General features: G+C 46.0%; 1 protein-coding gene across 1 annotated transcript in view; it reads left to right on the forward strand.

The window, feature by feature from the left end:
- Window positions 1-3082: 3082 nt before the first annotated feature.
- USP35 (ubiquitin specific peptidase 35) overlaps window positions 3083-16895 on the forward strand; it is a 50112-nt gene continuing 36299 nt past the window's right edge. The window contains exons 1-4 of the mRNA XM_077451377.1: window positions 3083-3809; window positions 5554-5689; window positions 12790-12919; window positions 15854-15955. Coding sequence (XP_077307503.1) covers window positions 3128-3809; window positions 5554-5689; window positions 12790-12919; window positions 15854-15955 — 1050 coding nt within the window. The 5' untranslated portion in view covers window positions 3083-3127. The remainder of the gene's footprint in view (window positions 3810-5553; window positions 5690-12789; window positions 12920-15853; window positions 15956-16895) is intronic.

Consider the following 16895-nt stretch of genomic DNA (forward strand, 5'->3'; position numbering starts at 1 on the left):
GAAGTTGTCAGTGGTCAGGGACAGAATCCGTCCAGCCCTCTCTGCCTCTCATCTCCAGGCTCTCCAGTGCCTGAAAATTATAGGCACTATGGTAGCGACAATTCCGATGGTGAGGTGGTCACAGTGGAGGATGAGGCCCTTTCAGAGGGGTTTCCTTCTTCAATGGTCAGGCAGCAAAACCCAGCTGATTCGGATCACCTTATCCATGAGGAATTCCCTTCTGTGGTGGCTCCAACGGGAAAATCTCTGCAACTGCCATTCCATTCTCCCCATCTCATGGGTCACCATAACAACAGATGCCAGCAACAGGGGTTGGGGCGCCCACTGTCTGGCGGAAATGGCTCAGGGCACCTGGATTCTCCCCTCCAGAGGGACGGTGTCGAACATCCTGGAGTTAAGGGCAGCCTTTCAAGCTCTGCTAGCCTTTCGGCATCTGATTTCAGGAGCCTCGGTCTCTCTCAGGCTAGACAATACCACAGCAGTGGCGTACATAAGAAGGCAAGGGGGTACCCGAAGTCTATCCCTTCTCCAGGAGGTGGAACCGATCATGACCTGGGCTCAGAGGAACTTGAAGGATCTGACAGCATCTTATGTCCCAGGGATTCAGAACGTTCAGGCAGACTTTCTTTCCCGGATACTTCTGGACAACAACGAGTGGTCTCTCCACGAGGAAGTGTTCAGCTGGATCCTGACAATGGGGTTCTCCCCAGAAGTCGACCTGTTTGCCTCCCCTTGCAACAAAAAACTAGAGAAGTATTATTCAAGGTACAGGGATCCTCAAACCTACGGGGTGGATGCCTTGACGGAGAAATGGTGGTTCCACAAGGCCTATGCCTTTCCCCCAACTCCTATTATTCATCAGTTCCTGAGGAGACTCAGGTCAGAGACAGCAGAAGTGATAGCCATAATCCCTTATTGGCCCAACAGACCCTGGTTTCCGCTTCTGATGCTCCTCAGTGTCAGGGATCCAATTCCTTTACCATCCAGGCCAGACCTTCTGTCTCAAGGGTCGAGATTACATCCTTGCCCGGATCACCTGCGCCTAAAGGCTTGGTTTTTGAAAGGGGACGGTTGAAGGCTTTAGGCTGTCCTGAAGAAGTCATTCCCACTCTTCTTAGTGCTCGAAGAAGCAGTACTAACCGGGTATATGAGAGAATTTGGGCGAAGTTTGCAGATCACTTGTCTTCAAGATCCAGTTCCTGTAATACCCTGACAGTCCGGGACGTCTTAAGCTTCTTGCAATCGGGATTGGATATCTCCCTTTCGGTTAGTTCTCTCCGGGTCCAGGTTTCAGCAATTTCAGCCTTTTCCGGAGTCGCATGGGCCAATCATCCCTTGGTCCAACAATTCTTCAAAGGAGCAGTCAGGCTTAGGCCACAAAGGAAGCCTAGATTCCCCAAATGGGATCTTCCATTGGTTCTAGATTTCTTCTCTCAACTTGTCAGATCGCTCTCAATCAGAGAATTAACCCTTAAAACCTCTTTTCTGGTAGCCATAACCTCGGCGAAGAGAATCTCCGAAATTCAGTCTCTAGGTGCAAAGGAACCTTTTCTCACCTTCTTTCCAGATAGGGTGGTCCTAATTCCGATGTTGGGGACAAATCCCAAGGTGACCTCTGTTTTCCATGAAAACCAGGAAATCACTCTTCCTACCTTCAATTCTGCTGGAAGTCAAGATCCACATCCACTCGATTTGGGAGTTACTCTAAAACAATATCTGGATATTACAGCTTCTTTTCGTCAATCTGACTTCCTCTTCGTGCTATTTAACGGGAAAAGTAGAGGCGCCAAGGCCTCCGTTAGATCCATCGCTGCTTGGGTGGTTCAAGCAATTCAATGGGCTTATAGAGAGAAGGGCTTGGCTCCTCCTGAGGCGGTTACAGCTCACTCTACCAGAAGTCTCTCAACCTCATGGGCGGCTTCACGCCACGTTGCACCTGATGTAATCTGCAGAGCGGCCTCCTGGTCTTCTATTCATACTTTCATGTCTCACTATTGTGTTGAGCCAGCTTCTTTATCCTCTGTTGATTTTGGTTTGAAAGTCCTGTCGGCCGACAGTGTTAAATAAATCTTTTGTTCAGCATTTTTTGCCCACCCGGGTGTGTTTGGCGAGTTATTTCCCACACGTTGCTGCCATGGAGTCTGTCAGGAAAATGGAAAATTCCTATCAAAATACTTACCGTAATTTTCCTTTCCTGATGGACTCCATGGCAGCAGGAGTTCCCTCCCAAAATGGCTGGAGTAGGCTAGTTACCGAACACGGCCAGGGGCAGGGAGCAAAGATTTATGGGAGTAGTGTCCTATGGGTAGTGGAGGCGGGACTTAACCCCACACGTTGCTGCCATGGAGTCCATCAGGAAAGGAAAATTACGGTAAGTATTTTGATAGGAATTTTCCATTTTTACGTTTTGTAGGCCTATGCCTTTGAACTGCGTTGCATTCAAATGTAAGCCCTTGTACACACGGTCGGACATTACGACAACCAAATCCGTCGGATTTTGTCCGTCGGATTTTGTCCGAAACTGTTGCATACACACGGTCAGACAAAGTTATCAGAAAATCCGATCGTTCAGAACGTGATGATGTTATTTTGTTACGACGGGACTACGTTCAGGCTAGTAGCCAATAGCTTTGATGTAGGAATTTGATCTGAGCATGCGTGGCACTTTGTCCGATCTGAATTCTCTACACATGATCAAAGTATGTCCGATCGGAGCATTTTGTCGGAAAATTTTACCAACAAGTTGGAAAACTTGGTCCGTCGGAGTATAGACAACACACAGTCGGAATATCCGACAAAACGGTCCGATCGGACACATTGCGTCAGAATCTCCGACCGTGTGTACAAGGGCTTACAGTCAGTGTTCAACAGCAACACCTGTACATAAACCCCTAGCCCTCCTTGTAATATATTTTGATAAAAAAAAAGATTTTTCCTTGTGATAGAGGATCTGAAATAATCCCTGGACATCTGAAATCCTTAGCAAATATGCCCTGTGCAGTCATATACTGTATGTTCCTTGCAACCGTTTATGTTCTCTGTAAATGTAAATTTCTCAAATTGTCTTACAGCTTCCCTGTTGGTAATTTATAAACAAGAATAGATTGTAGCGCCTGGACAAGAAACCATGGACAAGATTTTGGAAGCCGTCATGCAGTCTACGTACCCCATGTATGTCAAGCAAAGCTTGGCTCGAAGAGTGATTGAGGCCTCCAAGCAGCCCATTGACAGTGAGCAGTGCTGGTCAATGCTAGAACTTTCCACCAAGCTTTTCTTTTTGGGTGAGTCACGTTTTGCAAGGGAAACTGCCAGAGAGGTTCTGGAGGTCTATGGAAGGTACCATCCAGAGGAATTTGAAGAATTTTTCAATGTCAGGTTCATCTTGAACCTCCTGCAAGAAGGATATGGATCTCTTGGAAAGAGGCATGCCTTCATATTGGACTACATCCATCTTGGGCTTCAGTTTGTTTCAGAAAAACCCTCCACAGAGGATATTTTCAGACTGCTGAGGGTTGAAGTGCTCCGTATTGTCTGCGAAAGGCCAAACCTTAAAATTTGTGTGAGGATCAGCAAACTTCTAACTTCCTACTCACAGTGCATCCCAATGGGACATCACCAGGTCTTGTTCTGTCAACAGCTAATCCGATGCTTGGGTCAGTTTCATTGCCATTCTGAAGACGAGGAGGGGGTGATACAGTTCCTGGACCAGGTTAACAGAGTTAGTGGGCTACTGCAGAACATCTGGAAGCTAGAGACATCTTTGATCCTGCCATCCTTAAAAGAATTATTTGCTGTCATCTCATCAACAGGTATGAAATACTATGTAAGCCATAAATACTTTACATATAGCCATGGCTATGGTCAGCAAAGCTTTCAAAGAGACGGGGACAGATTATTCTGATTTTGCTGAACCTCTGGCTTTGAAACCTTGGGTCCATAAGCCAGAACTAGTATGAAGATAAGTACTTCGGCCTTTACTCTTAAGCCGCGTACACACTGGCGGACTGTCTGTCCAACTTAGTCCACTGAAACACATTTCATCGGACAGTCCGCTCGTGTGTGGGCTTCAGCGGACTTTTTCAGCGGACAGTCTGGCGGACTAAGTCTTTCGGAATTTCCGTAATACAGTCCGTCCAACTTTGGTTTCAGCGGACAGTCCGCTCGTGAGTAGGCTAGTTGGACGGACTAAGTATGGCGCATGCTCAGAAAGGATTTACACGGCCGAAGGTTGCATTGCTGAGTATTGGACGTCCTATTTCTAGTCCCGTCGTACGTGCTGTACACGTCATCGCGCAAACTTTCGGCGGACTGTCTGTTCATCGTGTGTGGTCAAGTCCGTTCATTCAAAAGTAGGACGGACTGTCCGTCGGATTGTCTGACGGACTTAGTTGGCCAGACAGTGCGGCTTTACTTTCCTGATCTTTAATGTTCTCTCTGTTCCATGTATGTGACCTAAAAGGTATTGAAGCTAGAAGGTCATAATATGTTCACAAGGAGCTCAGCAATGGTAGCCTCCATATTTCTTTTAGGAATTATTCACTTTAGGCAGTAATTGTACAATGTCAGATGGTTCTCATTTATAACTTCATCATGGCATTAGGATAGCAATGCCTGTTCTCCTGTGTCTGACATTATCATTCAGTAGCCAGATTGTCAAACCTAGTGTAAATTAGGGTAACCTTGTCATTCCCCTAGCGCCATTATTATTATACATGATTTATATAGCGCCAACAGTTTACGCAGGGCTTTACAATGTAGAGGGGGGACAGCACAATTACAATACAGTACAATACAGAAAGGACAGGCCCTGCTCATAGAGCTTACATTCTAAAGGGAGGGGGTGGTACAAAAGGTAATAGATGCCGGGAATGATTTGATGGGGATGGCTCGGGGACAGTTGTTAGGTGGGTGTGGGATAGGTTTGCCCCAATAAGTGAGTTTTCAGGGATCTCCTAAAGGTGGACAGGGTAGGGGCTGATCGGATATACCAGGGCAGGGAGTTCCAGAGGATGGGAGAGGCTCTGGAGAAGTCCTGAAGGCGAGCATGAGAGGAGGTAACAAGGGAGCTAGAGAGCAGGAGGTCCTGGGAGGAACGGTGGGGACGATTTGGGTGATATCTGCAGATGAGGTTGGTGATGTAGATGGGGGCGATGTTGTGGATGGCTTTGTATGTTGTGGTTAGCATTTAGAATTTTATATGGTGGGGCAGGGAAAGCCAGTGAAGGTATTGGCAGAGAGGGGTAGCAGTCACAGATCGGTTATAGAGGTGTATTAGTCTAAAAGCAGCATTCATAATAGACTGAAGAGGGGATAGCCTGCGTAAGGAACATGAGCAACATAAGCATAAATGTAAGCAACATAAACTAAGCTAAAAATGTTAGGCACCAGATTTACTTTTTAGATCTCTTGGCTCATTGGGCTCTGAGTTGTTCCAAACCCTGCAATGAGCATTGTGGCTTGGTGTTCAGACTCTGAGCTGCAAAGATAATAAATAATTAAATAATAAAATAATAGGAGGTGTGCAATTTAAGGATCTGTTGATGTGCTTCACAGATGAGTTGGAGACTCCCTCTAATTCCTTGGCGAGTGTGGTCCAGTACATTCCACTGGAGCTCATGGAAGGTGTTGTCCGAAATCTGGCCAATGCTGACAGCATCACAGATGCACAGATGATGACTGCCATCAACAGGTAAGTGTATCTGAAACACCTGCATTGCTACATGCCATGGTAAAAAAAAAAAGAAAAAAAAATCAGGATGTTACATTAGGAACAAGATTTTCCAGCTACCATCGTTGGGTTTCTATTGACCTTTAAATAATAAAATTTTACCACCAGCCAAAGGTAAAGTTGGAAACCCGTGTATCGGACTGCTGTTGCCACCAGGGGCCTAGCTATGTGTGATGAGACCCCATTACAAAACCATTCAGGCATAGGCATATTAAGGTAGAATGGGGCCCTGGGTAAGGTGGCAACTGTGTTCCCCCCATTTCTTCCATCAACATTGATAAGGGTTGCAAACGGTAAAGAGAAACTTCCCCATTTGCTTTTTCTATACTGTATGTGCATGGCTCCACCAGACACCAACAGTCAATGAGTCTATTCTCCTTATAAAATGGCCGATAGGTGTAAAGCTTTGTTTTCAATAATAAGTAATGTCACTTCAGCGCTCACTCAGTCCTACATCCAATGGGGTACATGTGGTGCGCCAAACAATGCTGCCCTCCTCAAGCAGGGAAAGTCCAGAGATAACTGTAAAAAGACACAAGGGGGGTGCAAACGCCTAGTGCATTGCCACCACCAATATTTCTTCAATACAGAAGCCAAAAAACACTCACAAAGATGAGAAGGTACAAGTGTAACAATACACCTCTCCAGCTTCGGGCGGTACAAACATGGCTGCGGTTGGAAGGCTGATGCGTTTTGGTGGACAAGCAACCTTCCTCAGAGCTGACCCAACCAGATGCAGTTCCACAATTTATATCTTCACATATTCCAAAGAACCTTCCCTTGACATGCTAAGGTGGGGCTCTATGAGAAGATATAAATTGTGTAACTGGATCAAGTTGGGGCAGCTCTGAGGAAGAGAGCTTGTCCCCCGAATTATGGAAGCTTTCCAACCGCAGCCATGTTGGTATTGCCCCAAGCTGGAGAGATGTATTGTTACACTTGTACCTTCCCATGTTTGTGAGTATGTTTTTTGGCTACTATATTGAATACAATGTGGTGGTGGTAATGCACTACATGTTTTTGTGACCCCCCCCTATGTATTTTTACAGGTGTACAGCTTTGGCCAATCGTGGTCTCCCCTGGTTTACTGCAGAAAGGGTTTATTTGGGCCCCCTGAACAATCACTGGGCCATAGGCTCCAGCCTAGGTCACCTAGGATGATCTGGTAGAAACCACTAGCATTATTATCCTCAACTATGGCTATAGTAAAATCACTATGTTGGAACCACCCTGCAAGGCATTCAAAAGTAGGGCGGGGACAAGGGGTGGCTGTCCTGGGCACTTTGGTATCATGAGAGGTGGGGGGACATCACAAGGATGTTTGGGGTAGGGGATTTGTGTTGAGGTGGGGGTGAAGTGGGCAGAGGAGGACACTACACTACCGTGAGGGGTGAAAAGTGGGCAGAGGAGGAGTCTGGGGGGGGGGGGGTTACTGATGAAGGGGGTGAATACAAAAATGTAAGGGAGCACGGATATAAATGTCCCCCCTTATATCAGAACCTCCCCCTAACCTTAGTATATTCACTCAGCGGAAGGTGGTCTCTGGTCACCAGCAGAGTTCCCCACATTAGAGTTCCTGGCATTGCCTTTTACATGAGAGTCTGCAGGATTCCCCCTTACAGTACAAGGGGGAACTCAGTCTGCAGACCCTGATGTAAGTGGGAACTCTGATGTAAAGGGGAACAGAGGGGACTCTGATATAAGGTGGTCTCTGGTCACCAGAGGACCCCCTTACATCAGAGTTCCCCCTTAGATCATGATCTGCAGCGTTCCCCTTTATGTCAGAGTTCCCTTGCACTGTAAGGGGGGATCCTGCACACTCTGATGTACGGGGGAACTCTGTGCTGGTTGGGTTATATTACCCTGACCTTCATGTAAATGGAAAAATATGTTTTTTGACTTTTTTGTTTAACTTAAACACCTTGCTGATAGCACTAGCTACATGTTTATGGCTTAAATATTGACATTTGCACTGTTTAGCGCTGAAAACAGCCATTTTTGGTACTTTTTGCCACATCAGTAAAAGAATGTGACTCTGTCAGTAAATATCATGATTTTTGCCAGTAAAAAAATTGGTGCCGCTTGTACATTTTCTTAGAGATTCCACCCAAAATTAATATTTTAATTGTCAGTAAATCCAAATTTTTGTCGCGTTATAAGCTGCAACAATACTTCCCCTTGCTGAGCTTGCTTTAGGTTTCTTTCTAAAAATGCGTCGTCAAATATTAGATAGTAAATACCTGGTGACCCAACCAGTTCCCATTTTTTCCGTATGGAGAGTGGCAACGCTGTGCTAGCTAATTCTGAGTCTTAAGTGTCGCCGCTCTTTCTGCACATCAGTGTTGCCATCAGCGCCCCCCCCCCCCCCCCCAAGTGAAATTTTATGAGGGGGGGGGGAGGGGGTTGACAATACTGATGTGCAGAAAGAGCGGCGACACTTAAGACTCAGAATTAGCTAGCACAGCGTTGCCACTCTCCATACGGAAAAGCTGGGAACTGGTTGGGTCACCAGGTATTTACTATCTGATGATGCATTCTTAGAAAGAAACGTAAAGCAAGCTTAGCTAGGGGAAGTATTGTTGCAGCTTATAACGCGACAAAAAGATGGATTTACTGACACTTAAAATATACGTTTTGGGGGGAATCTCTAAGAAAAAGCAAAATTGTCCTTTTATGCCAGGTGAGAAAAGAAATAATATTCTTTCATCGTGTATGAGATTTGGACGGCACAATTCTCCTAAGATATTGATTGTTGGGGGAGGAGCCTCTGGAGACATATTATTATTACTGACCTTGAGTGCGCCTTTCCTGTGCGGGTGATGCGGTGGACGGAGAGTACTGAACAGTAAATGGAAGTTCTTACATGGGATTTAGCAACCAGGCTGTTGATGTCCGTTATCCCTGATAAATGCAGTATACATACACTTTTATTAGTAGTAGAATTTTTTTATGTTTTTTTTTTTTCCTGATTTGATCTTTTTCCTGTAAGTTGAAGTATTGAAGTCTGAATCCCTTTTTAACCACTTCAGCTCCGGGAAGGTTTTACCCCTCCTCTTCCTGACCAGGCCAATTTTTGCGATACGGCACTGCATTACTTTAGCTGACACTTTCGCGGTCGTGCGACGTTGTACATAAATAAAACTGATGTATTTTTTCCCCACAAAGAGAGCGTTCTTTCATGGTGTTTGATCACCTCTACAGGATTTTATTTTTATTTATTTTTTTATTGTTTTTTACTACCGGTACTAATGGCGGTGATCAGCGATTTTTAGCAGGACTGCGACATTGCGGCGGACAAATCTGACATTAATGGCCCGTACACACGATCCGAATATCGTACGACCGTTTCCGCTTAATAGTTGCAAGTAGAAATTGAATAGCTAAAGTCACGAAAATTCTCGTGCGACACAATCGGAAGTGACGTCATGTGTTGTAATGTATTTGTATTGAGTTTTCGGATGACAACTGTACTGACTAACCGAAAATCATACGATCTGGAATCGTACGAGGAAAATTATCGCGCATGCCTGATCGAATAAGATCGGATGAACGGTCGTGATCGGCTGTCGAAAGTAGTGTACATACGTTCCGAAAATTGTACGATCCTCGGACAACCGTTTTTCGTACGATATTTGGATCGCGTGTACGAGCCATAAGTGACACTTTTTTGGGACCAGTGACACCAACCCAGTGGTCAATGCTAAATAAAATGCACTGTCACTCTATAAATGACACTGGCAGGGGAGGGGTTAACACCAGGGGAACGATCAAAGGGTTAAGTGTGCTCCTAGGGAGTGCTTTATAACTGTGTGGGGGGGGGGGAGAAAAACAGAGATCTGTTTCTGCTTAGCAGAAACAAAAGATCTCAATTTTTCCTCCCTCACAGAACGGTGGTCTGCCTTGATTACATAGGAAGAACGCCGCTCTGCCTCTCCTGTGAATGATCAAGGGGTCCCGGTGGGCATCGCGGCCGCCAGACACACTGATTGGCTCCCGCTATGACCAATCACAGGGGGAGTGAGGCTCCGGAGGCGTGCGTGTGCGTGCTCCAGAGCCGAGAAGAGGAATCACTTACAGGGGGGGCTGGGGGCTGCCCTGCCGCAGTATATGTATAAGTAGAAGTCTAATTATAACTGAAGCCCCTTTCTTCAATCCAAAATATTAATGTGCAAAGTTTCATATTTTTCAATATCATATTTTTTGGGTGCTGACCATAATAAAGGATATATATATATATATATATATATATATATATATATATACCTTTATATTCCCTTTAAGAGGTTACTCCCACCTCCAGGTGACCAGGATATTGACAATCAAGTATTTTCGGCGTGTGCACTGTTTGCCCCCACCCCCCCAATTTTTTTTTACCACCACCTGCCACTGCTTGCCACCACCTCCTAGTTGCAATTGAGCAGCTCTGCCCCCACCCCCAGCATTGACTCTTCAGCTCAGCTCCCCCCCGCCCCACAGAAATGATTTGGCAGTTTAGTTCCTCTTCTCAGAGACCCTGATCTGAGATCAGAGGGCTGAAAAGCTTTCTGAATTACTACTGGTGTGGGGGGAGGGGGGGGGGGGTCAAAGAGAACTGAGCTGCTGATTTACTGCTGGGAGGGGGAGCAGGATGAGCTAAGCTGCTGAGTTGCTGCTGAGAGGTGGGAGCAGAAGAAGCTGAGCTGCTGCTGGGAGGAGGGAAGTAGGAAGAGCTGAGTTGCTGAGTCACTGCTGAGTGACAGAGTAGGGGTGATAAGCTGTTGGGTCACCGCTGGGATGGTAAGCAGGTAGAGCAGAGCTGCTGAGTCACTGCTTAAGGGGGAGCTGAGCTGGTGAGTCCCTACTGGTGGGGGAAGCTGAGGTACAAAGTCACTGCTGGGAGGGGGAGCAGAGAGAGCTGAGCTGCTGAGTTACTGATATAAAGATGAATTGGAGCTGCTGAGTCCCAGCTGGAGGAGGTAAGCAGGGAGAGAAGAGCGGCAGAGTCACTGCCAGCAGGGGGAGCAGGAAGAGCTAAGCTATTGAGTCACTCCTGGGGGGGGGGGGGGGGGCGAGCTGTTGTTTGGTCATTGTTGGGGAGGGGGTCGTGTTGTTTGGTCATTGTTGAGGGAGGGAGCTGTGTTGTTTGGTCATTGTTGAGAGGGTGGTCATGTTGTTTGCTCATTGTTGGGGGGGTTGTGTTGTTTGGTCATTGTTGGGGGGGCCCGGTTGTGTGGTTATTGTTGGGGGGTTGTGTTGTTTGGTCATTGTTGGGGGGGCCCGGTTGTGTGGTCATTGTTGGGGGGGGCCCGGTTGTGTGGTCATTGTTGGGGGGGGGGCCCGGTTGTGTGGTCATTGTTGGGGGGGGGCCCGGTTGTGTGGTCATTGTTGGGGGGGCCAGGTTGTGTGGTCATTGTTGGGGGGGTTGTGTTGTTTGGTCATTGTTGGGGGGGCGGTGTTGTTTGGTCATTGTTGGGGGGGCCCGGTTGTGTGGTCATTGTTGGGGGGGGCCCGGTTGTGTGGTCATTGTTGGGGGGGGGGGCCCGGTTGTGTGGTCATTGTTGGGGGGGGGGCCCGGTTGTGTGGTCATTGTTGGGGGGGCCAGGTTGTGTGGTCATTGTTGGGGGGGTTGTGTTGTTTGGTCATTGTTGGGGGGGCGGTGTTGTTTGGTCATTGTTGGGGGGGTTGTGTTGTTTGGTCATTGTTGGGGGGTTGTGGTGTTTAGTCATTATTGGGGGGGGGGCCCGGTTGTGTGGTCATTGTTGGGAGGGGAGCTGTGTTGTTTGGTCATTGTTGGGGGGGTTGTGTTGTCTGGTGGTCATTGTGGAGGGGGGGGGGCTGTGCTTGGTCATTGTTGGGGGGGGTTGTGGTGTTTGGTCATTATTGGGGGGGGCCTGGTTGTGTGGTCATTGTTGGGGGAGTTGTGTTGTTTGGTCATTGTTGGGAGGGGAGCTGTGTTGTTTGGTCATTGTTGGGGGGGTTGTGTTGTCTGGTGGTCATTGTGGAGGGGGGGGGGGCTGTGCTTGGTCATTGTTGGGGGGGTTGTGGTGTTTGGTCATTATTGGGGGGGCCTGGTTGTGTGGTCATTGTTGGGGGGGCCAGGTTGTGTGGTCATTGTTGGGGGGGTTGTGTTGTTTGGTCATTGTTGGGGGGGCGGTGTTGTTTGGTCATTGTTGGGGGGGTTGTGTTGTTTGGTCATTGTTGGGGGGTTGTGGTGTTTAGTCATTATTGGGGGGGGGGCCCGGTTGTGTGGTCATTGTTGGGAGGGGAGCTGTGTTGTTTGGTCATTGTTGGGGGGGTTGTGTTGTCTGGTGGTCATTGTGGAGGGGGGGGGGGCTGTGCTTGGTCATTGTTGGGGGGGGTTGTGGTGTTTGGTCATTATTGGGGGGGGCCTGGTTGTGTGGTCATTGTTGGGGGAGTTGTGTTGTTTGGTCATTGTTGGGAGGGGAGCTGTGTTGTTTGGTCATTGTTGGGGGGGTTGTGTTGTCTGGTGGTCATTGTGGAGGGGGGGGGGGCTGTGCTTGGTCATTGTTGGGGGGGTTGTGGTGTTTGGTCATTATTGGGGGGGGCCTGGTTGTGTGGTCATTGTTGGGGGGGGGTTGTGTTATTTGGTCATTGTTGGGGGAGGAGCTGATCAATTTAGTCCCTGCTAGGGGGTGCGGTGGAGCAAGAGGAGCTGAGCTTATGAGTCACTGCTGCTGGGGGGGGGGGGGGGAGCTGACCTGTTGAGTCACTGCCGGGTGGGAGGGAGCTGTGTTGTTTGGTCATTGTTTGGGGGGGGGAGAGCTGAGCTTTAGGAGTCACTCCTGGGGGCAGGGGGAGCTATGGGGGAGCTATGCTGTTGAGTCATTGTTGGGGGGGAGGAGCTGAGTTGATGAGTCCATCTGATAATGGGAGCAAGGAAAGCAGGGAAAGCTAAAGTTACAAAGTTACTGCTGGGAGGGGGAGCAGGGGAGCTGAGCTGCTTGGGAAATGACTTGCTTGACTTGAACCTTGAGGATTAATTGTTCCACAATGCCTAGAGCTATATAAGCCAATCAAAGTTCATCTGCAGTTGACCTCTAATATACATCCTCTGTTTACAGGATGATTGACTGGGTGTCGTGGCCTTTAGGAAAGAACATTGACAAGTGGATCATCGCCCTTTTAAAGGGACTGGCAGCCGTGAAGAAGTTTAGTATTCTTAATGAAGTCTCTCTTGCTAAAATTCAAAAGGTGAGTTTAGTAGTAGCCACACGTTACCGCGCTCACTGTCAGAGACATGTTCCTTCATGTTGCCCACAAATACTAAAATTAAATTTTTTTAGCCTAAAAACACACTTCAACATAATACATTTTGTGAAAGCAGAGACCCTCTGGATCTTATTATTTATTAATTTCTTTACTTATTTTTGTAAAGGGTTAGGGGGTTAAAGGTTAGGGGCAGTGTTAATTTTGACATCAAATTTCAATTTAGTTTTAGTTCTAGTCTTTTGACCAAAATGCCATTTTAGTTTTAGTCCTATTATAGTCATCTGAATTGTTTTAGTTTTATTCAAATTTGAGTCAACTAAAATCTCCAGTACATTTTAGTCTTCTAAAATAAAATGGGTTTAGTTACATTTTAATCCATTATTTAAGCATTTCTCTAGAATCGCAAAACTCATTATATACTCCTGGGAGTAAAAATCGAATAACATTATTATTTGTGGTATATTTGTGGTTTGAACATGCACTACTCCTGTTCGACAAGCACAACTTGAAGAAAAAAAACAACAACATTGGCTGTGATAAAAAAATAAAACTCCATTGGCTGTGATGCCATTGCACTTAATACCTGAATATATTATGTTAAATATTAAGAAAAAAAAAAAAAGAAAAGCCTTTTTCTTATTTTTTTTTTTTTTAGCAACTTAGTAGATTCCCCCCAAACATTCTTATGTGGTAACACAGTGTTAATTTTGACATCAAGTTTCGATTTTAGTTTTAGTTATATAGTCTGTTGACTAAAATGCCATTTCAGTTTTTGTCCTATTTTAGTCCTATTTAGTCGCCTAAAATAGTATTAATTTAGTAGACGAAAATATTTTAGATGACTAAATTAACACTGGTGAGGGGTTTATTTATTTATTTAGTTATTTACCTATTATTTATTTATTTTGTTAGGCTAGGGGTTAATATTAGAGTTAGGAGGTAGGGTTTAGTATTAGGGTTAGCAGTTAATATTAGGGTTAAGTGTTGGGGGTTAGGGTTTTTTTCATTTATTTTATTTATTTATTTTTATTTTATTTTTTATTATTATTAATAATTATTTTCATCGAATTATTTCATTTGAGCAGAAAAAATGCTCCGAAACGCGCAACAAAACGCATTAAAACGCTCAAAAAAGAAAAAAAAAAGTCCAAAACTTTTTTGAGCTTCAGTCGTTTGACTTCAGGCGACTTGTAGCGGAGATGTGAACCAACTACATAGAGAATAATTGATTTTTTTTTCCTCCTCCAGCGTTTTGGAGCTTCGAGCTCCCAGCTACAAAACGCTGAGGTGTGAATGGGGGCCTTAGACCTTCTTAGGGAGTGGGGGGCACCACCAGCTGTCAGAATGAACACTGCCTGCATATACAGGTGCTGTTTGGGTGAGTTATCCACCTGGCCCCTTCAACAAAAGCCAATTTGGGAAAAAAATCTAGTTTTATGGAACCAACAGGGCCACCCACGGCCTGAATATTTGCTGATTCAGTGGGATGAAATACTGTCTCCATGTTCCAGCACGGGGCTTTTTAACAATACTCAGCACATTTTGTTCTAATAACATCTTTCTGCAAAGTCATCCTAGCACACAAAACCTATCCTCTGAAGAAGACCCTAAATGTATGGGTCGAAACGCGTCAGTCATTGTTATACTTTATTATGGAATGTTGTGTATAATTTCTATGTTTGCAATTCTTTGTATTTGGTATGGGTATTCCCCCTTAAGAGCTCATATTTTAACCACTATTTTAACTGCCATTGAATATCATACTTTAAAGCGGGAGTCCACCGGGACTCCACGTTTTTTTTTTTTTTAAAAGCCAGCAGCTACAAATACTACAGCTGCTGACTTTTAAAATAGTGACACTTACCTGTCCAGCGCGCCCGCGATGTCGGCACCCGAAGCCGATCTCTAGGTCGTCTGTCGGGTCCTGCCGCCGCCATCTTGGGTATGGGAATCAGGAAATGGAGCCTTTCGGCTTCATTTCCCGGTTCCCTACTGCGCATGCGCGAATCGCGCTGCGCAATAAGGACGCTCCCCGCTGCCTCTGGGATCTGTGTGTTTCCCAGCAGGCAGCGGGGCACTTGCGGGAAGAGGCGGGCACTTGCGGAAAGGGGCGTAAGTTACGCCCCTTTCCACAGAGAGCTATCCCGGAAGTGGGTGCAGTTACCTGGATTATCCAGGTAACTGCACCCCCCTCCCCCCTGAAAGGTGCCGATTGTGGCACCGCAGGGGGGGGAGGGTTCCGATGAGCGGAAGGTCCACTTTAGGGTGGACCTCCGCTTTAATAAAGGATCTATTTTTCAAACCCATGTATTCTTTCAACTACTTTACATTGCTGCTTAAACCCCCCCCCCCCCCCCCCCCGGGGACCTTTCCCATTTTTTTGTCCATTTGGGGTGTGTTACCTCTCCCCATATGTATCTTTCCCATGCAGCATACAAAACCTTATATATATATATATATATATATATATATATATATATATATATATATATATAGGAACCCAACATTAGCATATAAGCACTTAGTAATGAAATGTATTATATGTAAGCATAGGCTAAGGATGAGCCAAAGGAAATTGTCATAATTTGGCCTAATATGACTGCATGGCCACATTTGGTCTCTGTCATTGGCCAAATAAGGCCATGTGTCCATTTGTGGTGAGGGATGTTACCAGGACCAATCCCCAGCCCTTTGTAGTTTTGGGGGCATGAAGCTGGGCTGCTATCATTTTTTTACATACTTATTTTCATTTATCAACACTCACTAACAATAGGGCCAAGGGGTTCAGGACACTGATTAACCAATGAGAACTTAACAGTACCGAAGTAGGTTCCTGTAGACCCTCCCCCAAGGAACACTAGAAATCCCACTGTTTTCCTAAACCTAATATGTATGTTTATACGGGTCTGTTTCCAGGTATTCTCCAAGCTGCTGTACCCTGTGGTCCGAGAGGGAGCTCTCTCTGTCCTTCGATATATGTTACTGAGCTATCAACACTCCCCTGAAGCATTCCACCTGGTAAGAATGTAGAGCACAACCACACTCAGACTGGGAGAGAGAGGAGCAGGGATGCTGCAAACTAATGTGCTGATAGGGACCTGCTGGTAAGAGGAAAGAGCAGACAGGTGACCTTATAAATCTCCTGCTGCTCCTTCACTGACCAATCAGCAGGCTGGAGATCCAAAGAGGACATGACTTTATTCCATCTACAGTCCTTAAAGCCAAATATAGCTTTCACCCCGATTCGGCTACATATATTTCATATCCAACAAAACAAAGTGTTCAAAGTACAAGAGTAGTAAAGCCTGCTGCAGAAAAGGACCCTTGCTCTCTGTGTGGAGGCAGTAGGCTCTCTGCAGTGGTCTGACGTGTGCCCCCTGCTGAGTCAGAACCAGAGCTCCCCATTCCGATGGTATAATGAGCTTTGCTGATTCCAGGGCTATAGGTCTGACATGCACCACCCCTGCTCAGTCAGACCTATACCCCTGGAATCACCCTCTGAATGGGGTGCTCTAGTTCTGACTCAGCAGAGAGACCACTGCCTCCACACAGGGAGCAAGGGTCCTTTTCTGCAGCATGCTGGTTCTTTTCTGCAGTATGCTGGCAAGGAGCGGGTGATACTACCCAAGTTGTGGCTGCTTTCTCTTGAAAATGGACTCTAAAACTTTGAACGCCTTTTGTTTTCATGCATCTGGAATGCATTTAGCTGATTTAAAATAACATTTTATTTGGGCTTCAAGTGTAACAGTCACCAGGCTGTGCTTGGCAGCAGAGCTGTGTAACTCACAGGACTGGATGGATGGAAATATAAATTCTTTGGTTAAAATAATAATAATAATAATAATAAAAAAACTTCCTGTATTGAAGTACAGATTTGACTCTAAATTTATGGCAAACTCAGACACATGGGGTCTTTTTATAAAAAAAAAAAAAAAAATTTGCATAGCTATTCACCCAG

The sequence above is a fragment of the Lithobates pipiens genome, unplaced genomic scaffold, assembly GCF_037356315.1.
Source record: "Lithobates pipiens isolate NorthernLeopardFrog02 unplaced genomic scaffold, aLitPip1_a1.2 Scaffold_23, whole genome shotgun sequence".
Lineage (NCBI taxonomy): Eukaryota > Metazoa > Chordata > Amphibia > Anura > Ranidae > Lithobates > Lithobates pipiens.